General features: G+C 42.7%; 1 protein-coding gene across 1 annotated transcript in view; it reads left to right on the top strand.

Moving 5' to 3' along the window:
- Positions 1-5,230: 5,230 nt before the first annotated feature.
- Positions 5,231-15,084, top strand: part of CADM3 (cell adhesion molecule 3) — a 39,402-nt gene continuing 29,548 nt past the window's right edge. Inside the window, exon 1 of the mRNA XM_074223128.1 lies at positions 5,231-5,335. Within this exon, the coding sequence (XP_074079229.1) occupies positions 5,254-5,335 (82 nt within the window). The 5' untranslated portion in view covers positions 5,231-5,253. The remainder of the gene's footprint in view (positions 5,336-15,084) is intronic.

Below are 15,084 nucleotides of genomic sequence, written 5' to 3'. Positions count from 1 at the left end.
GCTACCAAAGCGCCTGGAATATAATAAGTATTCAAGAAATGTTTACTGACTGACTTTATCCTAGCATTTTATTTTGAACTCAAGACATTAGCTAGCTTGACTATTAACCTCATTTACCAGCCTTGTCTTGAGAATGACTTTTGACTGTTTCCAAAAAAGAAATGCACTTTTAAGAGTGAAGATTTGTTAGCAGGGAAGGTATTTCAAAGGACTATGGTGAAAGTTTTAATACCAATTCCTAGAACAGTTTCCTAAATACTTTCTGAGAAGTAGAAGCATGTGAAATAAGAGTAGTTTTCCAAGTGATATCCATGAAAAGAACACTTTCCCACATCTAAATTATATATATTATATATATATATATATATATATATATATATACATACATAGTACATAAGTTGTTATTGCTGTTTTTAGTCATGTCCAATTTTTTGTGACCCTATTTGGAATTTTCTTGACAAAGATACTGGAATAGTTTGCCATTTCCTTCTCAGTTCATTTTAGAGAGGGGAAACTGAGGCAAAAAGGATTAAGTGACTTGCTGTTTTACCAAATATTTGAAGCCAGATGTGAACTCTGGAAGATGAGTCTGCCTGACTTCAGGTCTGGCATTCATGTACTCTAGGGATTAATGTTTGCCCTAAAGTCCTCACATTACCAACTCAATAATGTTTCACTTTAGAGATAGGTTGAAGGGGCAGAGGGGTGGCACCTAAAGGCCCTATCTAGATTTGTAATTCAGAAAATCTGGAATCAAATCCCATTTAGAGTAATTATTTATCAAGTGATACAGGACAGAACTTTTCAACCCTTTATAGTTTAGACCTCAGGGACTTCTTCTGTAAAAATAAATGAATGAATAGCTAGATAGATAAATGAATAAACAACTCTATGAATAAATAAATTAACAAATAAATAAAATAATAAATACATAAACAAATGAGGGGATTGAACTTTTGAGGTCCTCCAAGAGTAGATCTACACCCCTGAAACTAGACTGGAGCCTGATCAACCTTTGAGACTATGGGAAGGAGTGATGAGAGTCATACTGGCATTTATTTGCCCTCTGCCATTTTAAAGTATGCAAGTTGAATTCAATGTCCATAAGAAGCCCTTTGTGTGTGAACAGCTGCCCGTGTGTATCTCCTGAGGAAGTAAGTTATCAAAGGTCATTGGAATGATGGTGGACAGATAAATAAAAAGGACATTGCCCCTACTCATAAGAGTTTAATAACAACAATAAAATTTGCGGATCACTTTCCTCATAACAACCCAGTCAAGTAAGAATAAACATATTCTTTATTCCTAGTTTGGTATCATCTAATGAAAACTGGCTTGAAGTCAGAAGAGAGACCTGGGTTCAAATTGAAGTTCTGTCCCTTAGAAGATATAGGACTTCAGGCAAATCATTTCTCCCTCTCTGAACTTCAGGTTTCCCAGTTTTTTCAAAGGAATGTGACAATACTTGCATTACTTACCTCACAAAATTGTTGGATATATCCAATGAGATCATTTATGTAACACTTAGTAACTATAAAATGCTATAAAAATGAAAGCTATTATTATTATTTCTTCCCACTCTACCTAAGAGTGCTCCCTCTCCCTGCTGGGCAGCGTGGGGGAAGGAATGCCCAGCGCCTACACAGCAGTGCCTGGCATAGAACCAGCACCAATACCACATTCCACACCCCCAACTATCCTGGCTGTTGCCTAGTGGATCAGGGGGATCAAAGAGCCAAAGCTTGTGTTTGTACCGTAACAACCTATGTATTGCAGTCTCACAGACAGCCTACCCTAGACCTCACCTCAGGTCTCTGTGAAATATGTGGATTGTAACATTACTATTTCTTTTAACTAGGAAAGGCCCTTAAAGATAATTTGATCAAATATGGATAATCATTCAAAAATCAAACATAGCATTTCCATTAATGGAGGACTTTTGTCATAAAAATCTTGTGAGATGTCAGGGGCAAGTGTTATTTTCCTCAGCTTACAGATAAGAAAACTGAGGCTTCAGGAAAATTTAAAAAAAACTTTCCCAAGACCCCTTCATTTTAATTGCCAGTGGCAGGAATCTGATTCAGGATTTCTGACTCTAAATTCAGTGTTCTTACCAGTATAAATCTACCTATACTACCTTATAGGTAGCAAAAACACTGGTTTTCTTTGTCTAGGTCAATCCATAAAAATCTGTCCAAAGGCGATAAAATGTAAGTAGGATCTTGAAGGAGGTGAAGAAGGGAAACTCCTAACTTTAAATGTAATGATCTTAAAGCTTCAAAAGCAAAAGGATAAGCAAATGTGGAACAACTCCCCTCTAGATAGGACACACTCCCTATTGGTTCTAATATATGCAATTGAAAGATAATCATCCCAGATACTGAGTCCTCACCACTCAGCTCCAAGGAGAAACAACACCATGAAAGGGTTCTCATGATTCTCGAAATGAATCTATCCTTCAGTAGTGTATGGAAGAAAGACAGAGAAAGAGAAGTTGGGAATAGGAGGATACTTTCCTAGAATTTGAATCTCCTAACCCTTCTAGGCATCATGAGGGATTGGAAAGAAGGTCCTGGTCCTGAATCCAAGGTCTTAGATTCAAATCCCAATTCTTCCATTTACCAGCTATATCATTGCCAGTTATTGATTCTCCCAAATCCCCCAGCTTTTGATTCATAAAATTGGAAGGAAGGTGATCTTTCAAGTAAGTGTCCATTCCAGCTTTAAATCCTACAGTCTTTATCCCTTGTGCAGCTAATGTGATTGGGGAGGAAGGGGACTGGGGAAGGGTAGATCCAGTCCAGTCTATGCAGTAATAGACAGACAGAGTTAAGTGTGGGACAGCAGATGGAAGAGCTAATTAGTAATAGAAGAGCCTGGGAAATGAATCCCACATGCCTCCTTCCCCACCAAACCCAATTTCTACACATCCTCCTTCACACAGCCTGGCCTTCCCTCTCCTTTACACACAGTTCAGAAAAGATGGTGCCCAAGTATCTTTCCAGTTCAAAAATTAGAAGACTTAAAATATAGCTCCTCATCTAGCTAGGCCCTCCTCTTTTGAAAGTCAGGTTTCTCCCACACATGAAACTCTGCTCATTTCCCCCGAAAGGCCAGCCCCTTTTTCTTTACACTCTTCTAAACATATAGCCTGGCCCATTCTCCTCATGTAAGCTTTTTCTGTCCTACATGCCCACTGCAGTCCAACCCTTCCTCTTCCACACAGCCTGGTCCCTCCCATCTGATCTCACAGGTCCTATCCCTTCTTTTAGCAGAGTCCTTCCACCCATCCTAATCTCAGAAATTTTAGAAATTTGTCTGACCATCAAAGAACCCCAGTGAGAAAGATGCTAAGACAGGGGATGGATCTGAAACACCAAGATCTTACATGTCAATTGAAGTATGAAGATCCATGAATATTCAAATACCCTGCCACACTCCACAACCCAGAGGCTGGTCAGTGACTCAGAAATCCCCTGGAAGAAATTCTCAAAAACCACCTAAAGTATTTGAAATTTAAGGGAATTTTATGGCAAAGTTAAAAAAAAGTGGAAGTACCTCTCAGAATCTGATATCTTTCAATGCTCTGAGAGATAATATTACAGAGATACCGAAGGAACAGATACTCTGAGAAAACAAATGATAAAAGCCCAAAGCACACAATTACAGAGACACTAAAAGAAAATCTGGCAGATATACTAGAAGATTTCTGAGTTATTAATACTTCTTCACTCAAGCACTGAATGTTGTTTCAGATTCATAGAGAAATCCTGTCACTTGTCTAAGGGAAAGAGCACTGCTCCATCATCTAACTGGGTGTGTGACCTTTGGCAAGTCATGATACTTCTGATTTTCAGTTTCTTCATCTGCAGAATAAGAGGATTTGGTCAACTGATTGGTTATCTACAAGGATCTATAAAGATGATATCTTCATAGAATATATCAAATTTCAGAGATTTTCTCATCTTTGGAGATTAAATTGTCATACTGAACTCAGTACAGTCTTTCAAAAAGTTGTTTGAAGATCCTTCCTCAAGATACTTGGTTATAAGAATCCACAAAATTTCTCTTGGGATTAATCCTATTAGAAACCAGGACTGTTGGCCTTGAGTGTGTAGGTTTTCTCTGCCTACCCACCCCATCTACCTTTTCCAAGATCCGTTTCAGTTTGACCTATCTGGGGATAGAAGAATTCTGAAAGTCCATCCTAGGAAAATCAGATAACTCACTCAGTGACATAAAAGGGCTTCCTGTCAGGATAGGATGGGCAAGATTTTCAAAGATAGACCGGAAAAATACAAGGACACAGGCCTCCCCGAGAGATTATAGGAGGAGAAATTGGAAGAGGGAATTGGATTTAAGAGGAACTTGGGCCCCTGTAGTGAGAACGATTTCGGAAGATGCATGGATAGAGATATGTTGAGGGTACGGCTCCTCTGAGAAGGTGAGTAATTTCTGGGATATGGTAACGCTGTTTAGGGGCTTACCGGGGTGGGGAGAGGGCGGGGAGTCCAAAGAAGTAAACTGTTGCTGGGCTGGTGGCTATTAGGGGCACTGATTATTGGAGAAGGGGCTAGAGAGGCTTGTATATCGTTAGGAAAAGACTATGGTAGTTAGTCATTCTTTTTGGGGGGAAAGGCCACCGATTGCTGGTAGGAAGGGCCCCGAAGCTGCAGGGAGACCAGTTCCAGAACCTGGACAAGAGGGTGGGATGGTGGAGCCGGCTTAGCCTGGGCCAGCAGGCACGCCCTGCCCAAGGCTGCAGTGCCCGCTCTCGCCAGCTGGCCCCGGGCCCCACCCGACCCCCTCCCGCCGCTTCGGGCCGACGTGGGGTGCGCCCCAAGTCCCGCTGCTGAGCCAGCTGCCTCCCTCAGCTCCACACCCGAGCCGGGCCGGCTGCGCTCCCGAGGGAGCGGGCGGATCGCACCACGGCGGCGGGAGGGGTGGGGGGGAATAGGAGGCGGGGGGGAACGAGGAATGCGGCAGCCTGCTCCCCCCTTCTCCTGGCCCAGCCCCCTGTCAGCCCCCCCTCCGCCGCGAAGCGAATGGTCTGCTCCGAGCGCCCTATTTAATCCCCGCGACTGCAGCAGCGCCGGCTCCCTCCCCGTCCCCGCCTCGGCCCCGGGCTCCGTTGCGGCTCGGGGACGCTCTTTCCGCCAAGACCGTCATCGGACCCCCCCCTCCGCCCCTCCTCCCTGCCTCGGGGGACCCAGGCTCGCCAGCGCCCAGCCAGGGAGCCGGCCGGGAAGCGCGATGGGGGCACCCACCGCCCTGCCCCTGCTACTGCTGCTCGCCTGCTGCTGTGCGCCCGGCGGGGCCAACCTCTCCCAGGACGGTGAGTGAGGGAGGGGGCAGTGGGGGGGAAGGGGCGGGGAGGGACCCTAGGAGGCGGTGGAGAGCCCGTTGGCTTTGTTAGGTATCCAGGGTTCTAAGTAGCCAGCTGATGCTATTATTCTTGGGTCTGTCTTGTCTCTTTGGGCATCTCTGTCTGTGTATCTCCGGGTGTGTGCATCCCGGGGCGTAACGGTGTGTGCATCCCCAGTGTCCGTTTGTCGAAATCTACGTCTGCCTTTCGAGCTCGGTGTTTCTATTTCTGGGTTTCTTCTATCGCTGTGTGCGTGTGTCGGTGTCCGTGTGTGTATCTGGGTGTGTGTGTGTCTGTGTTGGTGTCTGGTTCTGCGTCTCTGTGTCAGTGTCTGTGTGTATGTCTGTGTCGGGGTGTGTTGGGGGCGGGGTGCATTTCCGTCAGTGTGTTTTCTGTTAGGGTGTGTGTGTCGTGTGTCGGGGTGTTGTGTCTGTATGTCTGTATGTGTTTCTGTAGGGGCTGAGCGCCCAGTAAGATCCTCCGGACTGCTGTATGCAAACATCACCATCACCACCACCGCTTACCACCACCACCCCCTCAGCCCCGCCGCCGGGCGGGCAAGGGAGGGGGACAGGGCGAGGCTGTAGAGGGGGGCGTGGGGAAGGACGGGGGAGCTTCTTCACGAAGCAAAACAACAACACGGGTGCTAGGGGTGGGGGGGACTCTAGGGACCCAGGGATGCAACATCACCTGGCCGAGCCAAAGGCTGTTGTCGGGAACCCACACAAGAGGTCAGATCTTTCTCTTAATGAGGCGAGGATCACAGATAAAAAGGGTTGTGAAAGATCTGAGAGCCTAGGGATGACAGGAAAGCCCAGGGCTCCGCTGGGTTCGAGATGGCATCGATCCTTCCTTTCCACGGAACTTAGGTAGCTCCCTGTTAGTCTGGTGATCCAAACCTTTTTCGGATGGTGGAGGGAAGGAAAAGAAGGCAGGTGGTGGGAAGGGGAACCTCGGGGAGAAGGAGGAGGAGGAGGAGGAGGAAGGGGAGGCTGGCCAGGGGTGAAGGTACATGGGGAAGGGCCCCTCCCGCTCTGGGCCGAGCTATGTAGGTCAACTTGGCGAGGACCGCTGAGCGGTCTGAAAGCCACGGTTAATAGGGAGATAGAGGTAACTGCCGCTCAAGGATGCCTATTATGGAGGAGGGGAGTTGGGGGCATAGGGTCCCTGAAAGGAGGTTGGTCTGAGAAGGTAGTAAAGGAATGCATCGCCCCTTCCCCACCGTCCCTATCATGGCGGGGGGCGGGGGAGAGGGATCGGAGGGGAGGGAGGTTGGGAATGGAGAAGGGGGGGGAGGATTACAGAGAAGGGAGGGGAACTGGACCGCAGAGGAGCCCAGGGATTGGGGGGGGGGGACCGCTGTGCCAGGCCAGATGCCAGCGGAGAGCAGAGGGAACCGCAGGGGAGGAGACAGTCCAGGAGATTCCTGGACTCTGAACCGGATGGTCGGTGGGGCTGGGCACAGGGCGGGGCATCAAGGTGGGGACTGAAAAGGGGGAGTTAGAGGATGGGAGTGGGGGCAGAGAAAAGAATGAAATAAAAGAACCCAGGGGATCCTGTGAGAATACTGAGGAACAGTCTGTTTCTGGCCCCGCCTCTCCTTATACCCTCCCCCAGCCCCGCCTTCATCTTGATGAAGGAGCTTCCCCCTGTCCGGGGACCCCGGGGGAATCCCCTCCCTGTAGCTGCCTGCCAGACTGGTTGATTTGTTCCTCCCCTCTTATCCCTAACTCTTTCCAAAGAAAGCTCTAGCCCCAGTTACCTGGGGGACCCCAGTTCCTCCTCCCACAAAAGGAGAATCCTCTCCCAGTTCTTTCCCTTCCTCTGGGGAACTAGATACTGGCAACCATAGACCTAAGGTGGAAAGAAAAAGGGACAGTCAGGAGAATCCCATGTCTAGAAGTGCATTTTAGGATACCCTTATTTGCTGGGCCTTGACTGTAAAATAGCAGTAGCCCTTAGGTTCACCATTTATTTAGCCTATTCTACTATTAAGGGCCTGGTGTGTAACCATCTAACAGACATCAGACATCAGAAAACAGACATTTCAGACATCACAAATCAGAGCAAATGGAAAGACAGGAGGTAATAAATGTTGTGCAATTAAATCTAGACGTAAATGAGATTCTAAAGCATTGCTTCCTCTCCTTTTGTATTAATAGCCCCTATAGAAATATGTATATGCAGCTGTACTTTGTGACAGCAACATCAGAGTTTAAATATCCTGCCTGTGATGCTTACTGAGCAAGTCACTTAACCACTCTAGGCTTCAGTTTTCCCATCTGTAAAATAGGTTAGCACCATCCTCCCAGGGTTGCTGTGAAAATGAAATGAGATAATACTTGTAAAGCACTTTGCAAGCATTAAAGCATATTATTGATACTAGCTATTTATTATGATTGTTGTTGTTGTAATGTTATCCCACTTTTCCAGTTCCTCCTGTCAATGCCTTCAGTAACTGCTCAACTTTATACTGAGTAGGGAGGAAAATGTCCTCCTCCCCGATTTATTTGCTATCTTGATATATGGATATAATCTAAGGTATTTTGGGGGGGGGTTGTTTTGTTTTCTGAATAGGATTCTAAAGTTCTATTCTCTAACAGTCAGGCATTCATTTCATTCAGTGAAACTAGTATAGGGTAAAAGAGTCAAGAATCCCAGAGTTCTAGAGGTTTAATGCTTAGAGACTTTAGTACCTTTTACTTGAATACTTTGATACTAGTTATCCTGGATTAAACCAATGTGTGGTTATTTCACTTGCCTATCACACTAAATAAAATGAATGCCTGACTGTTAGAGAACAGAACTTTAGAATCCTATTCAGAAAACAAAACACAACAAACAAACAAAATACCTTAGATTATACCCATATATCAAGATAGCAAATAAATCCGGAGGAGGACATTTTCCTCCCTACTCAGTATAAAGTTGAGCAGTTACTGAAGGCATTGACAACATGAGCTGGAAAGTGGGATAACATTACAACAATCATAATTCTGAATAATTCTAAAATAGAGTGTAGAGAAAGAAGTTATGAATATAAGTGTCTGCTTTATGAATAAAAAGTATTTGGGGAGGGGGTGGAATAGAGGAGGAATTAAGGAAAACAGTCTTGACCCAGACACAAAAATAGTTAGAAAGTCATAATCTGATGTTAAATAATTTAATTCTTCTTTAATTTAACTGAGTCTCAATTTCCTCATATCTAAAATGAGGGGATTGGACTACTAAAATTCTTCCAGCCCCTGCTTGTTCTTTTCTTTTTATTACTTATTCCTCCTAACTTTCTAGTTCTTTAACTTATTTAGGTCCATCCCATCACTATTATCATCTTTGTTATCAGTATCACCACAACAAGCAGTAAATTTCCATAGCCAAAGAAATTGGCAGTTGTTGAGAAATAGAGGAAAAGGGAAAGGTGACAAGCTGCCTGTTATGTTGGTGTTTAAATGGATCAGGGTAGAATCCAAAATGCACATGTTGAAGACTCTCTGGTCTTGACTATTCCCCAGGGATACAATTTTAAGCTTGAGAGGTTAAGCAGAGATTGATGGTTGGCAATGACAAGACATTTTTGAAACTAACTGTGTTGTTGTGCAAATGCTCTAGGATTATTAGAGCATTCAAAGATTTTCACCTATCTCTTCCCTTCCATCTCAAAACTTGTAGTCCCCTGAAGTTGCTTTCACTTCTCTGGAGTTACCCTGTATCTGAGTTCTTTCTCTCTAGGATCTGAGTCTTTCCTCTCTAAGATGTCTCTAATAGACTGTGAACTGGTCCAGGAAAGAAATGAATAGTATGACAGGCCTCCTATTAACTTGGTTCAGGGTTCAAAGAAGCAACTCTGCCTTATGCTGCACTATTCCCTGCACCACCTCTCTCCCAGCTTGCTGACCTTCTGTCCATTGCTGTCCATTCTGCAGCCCTCTGGCCAGGTTCCCAGTGTGGAGAACATGCCCAGTGCGCAAGGGTGGGCCCAACCAGCCCTGCCCACAGAGCTGTTTGGCAGAATTTCATCACCCTGTTTCTGTCTCTTGTCATAGGCACAGCCCCTGGAGGATGATCTGCCTACTCATTGGATGCAGAAGGAGGATTATTAGCATAGGAATGAGAATTGGACAAGGATACTTTATTTCAGGGTCCTAATTTGATCTAGGTGGAAGCATGCTTTCTGGTATAGATGACCCTACAAAGGATTAGGAATACATGTTTTAGAATGCCAGGTCCATTGCCAAAAGCTGTGATGCAAATTCCACCCTAGCTTCTCCTTGAAGGATGGCAGGACTATTGACTCCCATGATTTCCTCATAGCTGATGGTCACAGTAAACAGATGGAAAGCTATATTTGTGTTTTGTACTTTTATCTCTTTGAACTTTATTGTAAACCCTTCTAGCAGAGAAGCTCTTGAGTCCAAAACTAAGGTTACCTCTTTAAAGGCCCTCAGTTTCCATGTAATCTTTGATCACAAAAAAAGTCCCATTTTTGTGCATTGGTCACTGAAAGACGGCGAAGTAGGCAAGCACACCTCTACTTGCTTCTTAGGTCTATTGCTCCACAAGTTCCTACATGATCTGTTAGTATCCTCCTGATCAGAACAGTCAGGAGAAGATGGGAAGCCAAATTTGAATTCATCTCCTCGTTTGACCATATTCTGGGGAGAATCTTTAGACCTTCTCTAGAGGATTTAAGAACCTGGAGCTATAATTGGTAGCATGATTCTTTGCTGCTATTTCCCAGTTCAGTTCAATACTCCCTCCTCTGTCACCTCAACCATAATAATAGTTTCTGCTGAAAATGATAATCCAGTTGCAAAATTTCTCTTCATCCCTTGAATGCAGACCCTGGGAAGGGTCAGGTGCATGATGATTGATAATAACCTTAAGGATATATTCAGAGCTTGGAAAATGCATTCCATTCACATCTTCTTGTCATTTATCACTTCCTGTTTGACTCTTGGCTACAGGCCTTCTGCTAAGATTTCCAGTCAATAATAAGCAACAACTGATTTTAATGTCAGGGTTTGTGTAATATTAGTTTTAGGGAAATCAGCTGCTTCTATATACTCTTTAAAATAGGTTTTTATTAATATCCTTGTTTTTATGTCACCTGAATTCTCCCTTTTCCCTCCCCCCTTCTCAGAGAGCCATCCCTTATGACAAAGGCTTTAAGAAAAAAGAAAAAAAGACTTTGAAAGAAATTAGTAAAAGCAATCAATACACTAGGGGAAAAAAAATGAACATTACATGCAGTGTTCCCACTCTGTTGATTGACCACCTCTGGAAAGAGGCCGGGGGAAGTAATTTTTTCATTTCTGTTCTAGAGAATAAACCATATTCTTTATAATTTTTCAATATCTATCTTTACTTGTTTTGTGGTTGGATGTTTTTCATTTACATTAATAAACTCACTGTGTATTTTGTTTTTTTAGTTCCGTTTATTTCATTCTCCATCAGTTCATGTAAGTCTGTCCATAATTCTCTATATTCATGATGGTGATTGTTTCTTATAGTACAGTAATATTCCATTATATTCATGTACCATAATTTATTTAGTTATTCCTCAGTCACTGTATATCTATTTTGTTTCCATTTTTTTTGCTACCACAAAGAGTGCTGCTATAAATATTTGGTATATATTTTTGGTGGGGTTTTTTTCCTATTGGTTTCCATAAGATATATACCTAGCAATGAAATTTCTTAGTCGAAAAAAATGTTTATTTTAATCACTTTATATGCATATCTCCCAGTTGCTTTCAAGAATGTTTTTTCTCTAATTTCTAGAATGGTTATATGATTTATAAGGATTTATGGAAATCCTTATAAAGATAAATGAATATAAAGTCAGTAAAGACTAAAGAGGGTTAGACTATGCCCAAAGGAATAAGTAAAATAATGATAAATATCTCATGTCATTGCAAAACTAAACTTCTTCACTTCCTCCAACTGATTGATATTCATCTGGCAAGATACTTTTCACTGATTGTGGCTAGTGTTCCCTTCCTTAGGAGAGACAACCACTTTCTGTGCTCCCTGAATGAACTTTATAGTCTCCCATTCTGGATCATCCACTGCAATGCTGAGTACATTATCAGAGTACATCATGATGGCCCCATCCTGAGAGATATGTTTGATGGTGATTCACAATGTAGGACTCCAAAGTACCCTGATGTTTCTGTGGTATCACTAAGAGATTGCCTTTGAACTTCCTCCTCAAAAAAAGGAATATTATCCTAGGACTACATGTCACTTGGAATGAGTTAAGATCCATCTACTACATCTCACAAAGGATGTTCCAAAGATATCTTAAACTTACTATGTCCAAAACTGAAGTAATTATCTTTCTATACAAATTCTCCCCTTTTTCTAACTTTCCTATTACTGTCTAGGGTGTCATCATCTTCCCAGTCACTCACACTAACAATCTAGATGTCATTCTCAACTACTTACTCTCTCACATCTGCCCATATCTAATCAGCTGTCAAAACCATTCCTTTTTCTAACATTTCTCCTATACTCCTCTCTCCTCTGGTACTATGACCACCCTTGTACAGGCCTTCATCGACTCATATCCAGACTATTACAGTAGTCTGCTGCTTCATATCTCTTCCCCCTCCAGTCCATCCTTCATCTACTTGTCAAAGTGCTCTTCCTAAAGCAAAAATCTGACCATATCACTCCCACACTAAATGAAATCCAATGACTCCCTATCACTTCCAGGATCAAAATTTTCTGTTTGACTTTGAAGTCCTTCATAACCTTCCCCCTCACTTTTCAGTCTTCTTATACCTTAATCCCCTCTAGGTACTCTTTGATACAAAGGCACAAGGTCTCCTTGCTGTTCCTTACACATGATACTCCATTTCCTAACTCCCAGCATTTTTACTGGTTGTTTATTCCCATGTCTGGAACTCCTCTCCTCCTTCATCTGTGTTTCCTAGTTCATCCAAGTCCCACTTTTTTCATCTCCTTAAAGATCTTGATGCCCTCTTTGACAAGTCCCAATTTGATTTTATTTGTAAAAAGTTGTTTGTGTATTTTCTCTCATTAGACCATGAGTTCCTTAAGAGCTGGAATTGCATTTTTGCCTTTCTTAGTAACCCCAGTTCTTATCCCATGTCTGGCATGACTGGCTGACGACTGACTGACTGACTGACTACCCTTAAACTAAATTAGCCTGTTGGTGTGTTCTTCACATCTAGGTATAACTCTCTTGGGAGTTTGATGGGCTCAAACAAGAAACTTCAGGAGACTTCAATTGAATGATAGGTGTTGTGTGGAGCCTGGAGACAGCCCCTGCTGTCAGTTCTTTCAGTATTAACAGTCTGGCACAGCTGGCTGCCCCTCTCTACAAGTTTTCCTCTTAGCTCAGCTCCCGGACAAACTAGTGGTGCTCTGAGCTCTCCATGGTACTGCCTCCACCTTTCTGGCACTCTCTTCCCACTGCTCTCCGTGGTTCTGACCTCTCCTAACCTCTCTTCCAAAGCAGTCATTTCTCTACCCAGTGATTCCCAAAGCTAGGATGGAATTGCCTGCTGGGTCTTGATTCCTAATTTTCATCTAGGAATAGATGAAAAAAATACTTCCAGGCACAGGGATCTATCTAGTTTCATGATAGCCATCCAGCAAAAAAAAAAAAATGCTATCTAGGGAGCACAAAACTGATTAACAAGATAACAAGAAAGGAAGTTCAGTATTAAAAGGCCATAGTCTCATTGGAAGAAGGAGAAAGAAAACAAGTTTTTATTAAGTAACTTTAATATCCCAGGCACTGTGTTAAGTGCTTTATAAATATTATTTCATTTGATCCTCACAACAATCCTGGGAAGTAGGTGCTATTATTTCAGTTGAGGAAACTAAAGTGAAAATTAAGTTAAGTTACTTGCCCATTGTTAGTAATTATTTGAGGCCAGATTTGAAGTTAGGTCCAGTGTTCTAGTCTCTGTACCACTTAGCAGCCTCATAATCATAGGATCACAGATTTAGAACTGGAAGACATCTTAGAAGCCATCTGGTTCAATCCTTTGTTTTAGTAATGAGGAATCAGAGGCTCAAGGAGATACAAGGACTTGCCCAAGATCATACAAGTGACAGAATCAGGATTTGAACCCAGATCCTCTGACTCCAAACTCAGAACTCTTTACATTGTACTACACTAACCCTGCTGCTGTCCTGCTATCTTCAGCCTTAGAACCCTTTACTCATATTTCTTCACAGATGGATTAAAAGCAAGACAGCATGAATCTGGCCCAGGGGCTGTGGGTAGCAGACAGATGGCACCATGCATATGCATGCAGTAACTACTAATATACAAACGCAAACCCAAATGGAGGACTTTTCATACTTCAACATGCAGCTTCACCTGAGGCATCACAGTGAGGTTCTCCCAACTGTCTTGACAGGCTGGTCAAGTGTCTATCATCACTTGCTGTAATATTTCTATCTAACTCACAGGAAACCATAGGAACTAAAAACAAAGGATGAATACAAGGAAGTATCAGAGTGGGTGGTAAAAGACTGAAATATGTTGCACTCTTGGTAGAAAAGTATCAGTACTCTGATATGGTCTCAATCTCATAGCCACCTTGAACAGAAACAAATGGTTGGGGAATAAGTCCTATGAACCAAATAAAACCTAGTTGATATTTTCTTAATCCATGTTCTACTTTCTATCATTCAATTTGCATATCTATCAATTAACAAGTATTTATTAAAAATTACTACTGAGAATTCAAAGAGAAAAAAGTGAACCCTGTCCTCAAAAGGATTATATTCTCTACAGGGACAAACATATGGTAAAAGTATATAGGAAACAAATGGAAAATCAATGCAGTAAAATTTAGGAGCAGAACACTAGCAATTAGCCAGTTGAGGAAAGACCTCAAAAGGTAGCATTTGAAGATGAGTTTTGAAAAATCTTTGGTTTCAAGAGGTAGAGATGAAAAGGAAGGAAATGCCAGGCATAGGGTAATAGCCTTGACAGAGAGAGAGAGAAGATGGAATTTGATGCATAAGGAACAACAAAAAATCCAGTTTGGTTAAACCACAGAGTGCATGAAAGAGTATGTAATACATCTAGAAAGGTAGGTCAGAACCAGGTTATGGAACACTTTAAATGTTTTTATTTGCTCCTAAAGGTAATAGGGAGCCACTCAAAATATTGAACAGGAAAGTAACATAGCCAGGACAAATTAGAGAACAGGAAAATTTGGGGACTTAAGAGATCAATTAGGAGACTATTACTGATATCTGCAAGAGAGGTGAAGAATGTCTGAATTGGAATGAAGACCATGTGAATAGAGGGAAGTGGACCAATGCAAAAGATAATTGTGGAGCTTTATTATGTAATGACATTGAATGTTGTCAGGAAGCTGGAGTTTCTGCCCCTGCCAGATGGACTTGGCTCTGACTCTCTGCCTCCTGACCAAATCTTCACACCTCATCACAACCACACAGCCAAGACTTCATCTTTTCTTTCCCTTTCTCATCCCAATTCTTACACTAGTCAGGGACTAGTCTGGAGTATAGACCTCTGGGGTGAGATTCCTAGTTCTCCCAGGCCACATGTTTCTTCATTTAAGCAGAAAAAATTCCTGTTCCTTATGCAGGAACAGATCTGGGCATTCAAATGGAGGAGACAAAGGATAATGGTTGCAGCCAAAGCTAAGGATAGCTCCCTTCCACTCATTTCCTAAACTTTCTGAAAACTTAAAACTTAAAAG

Source organism: Macrotis lagotis, chromosome 2 (assembly GCF_037893015.1).
Source record: "Macrotis lagotis isolate mMagLag1 chromosome 2, bilby.v1.9.chrom.fasta, whole genome shotgun sequence".
Lineage (NCBI taxonomy): Eukaryota > Metazoa > Chordata > Mammalia > Peramelemorphia > Peramelidae > Macrotis > Macrotis lagotis.
Note: the sequence above shows the minus strand (reverse complement) of the source record. Positions and strands in the feature narration are given on the sequence as shown.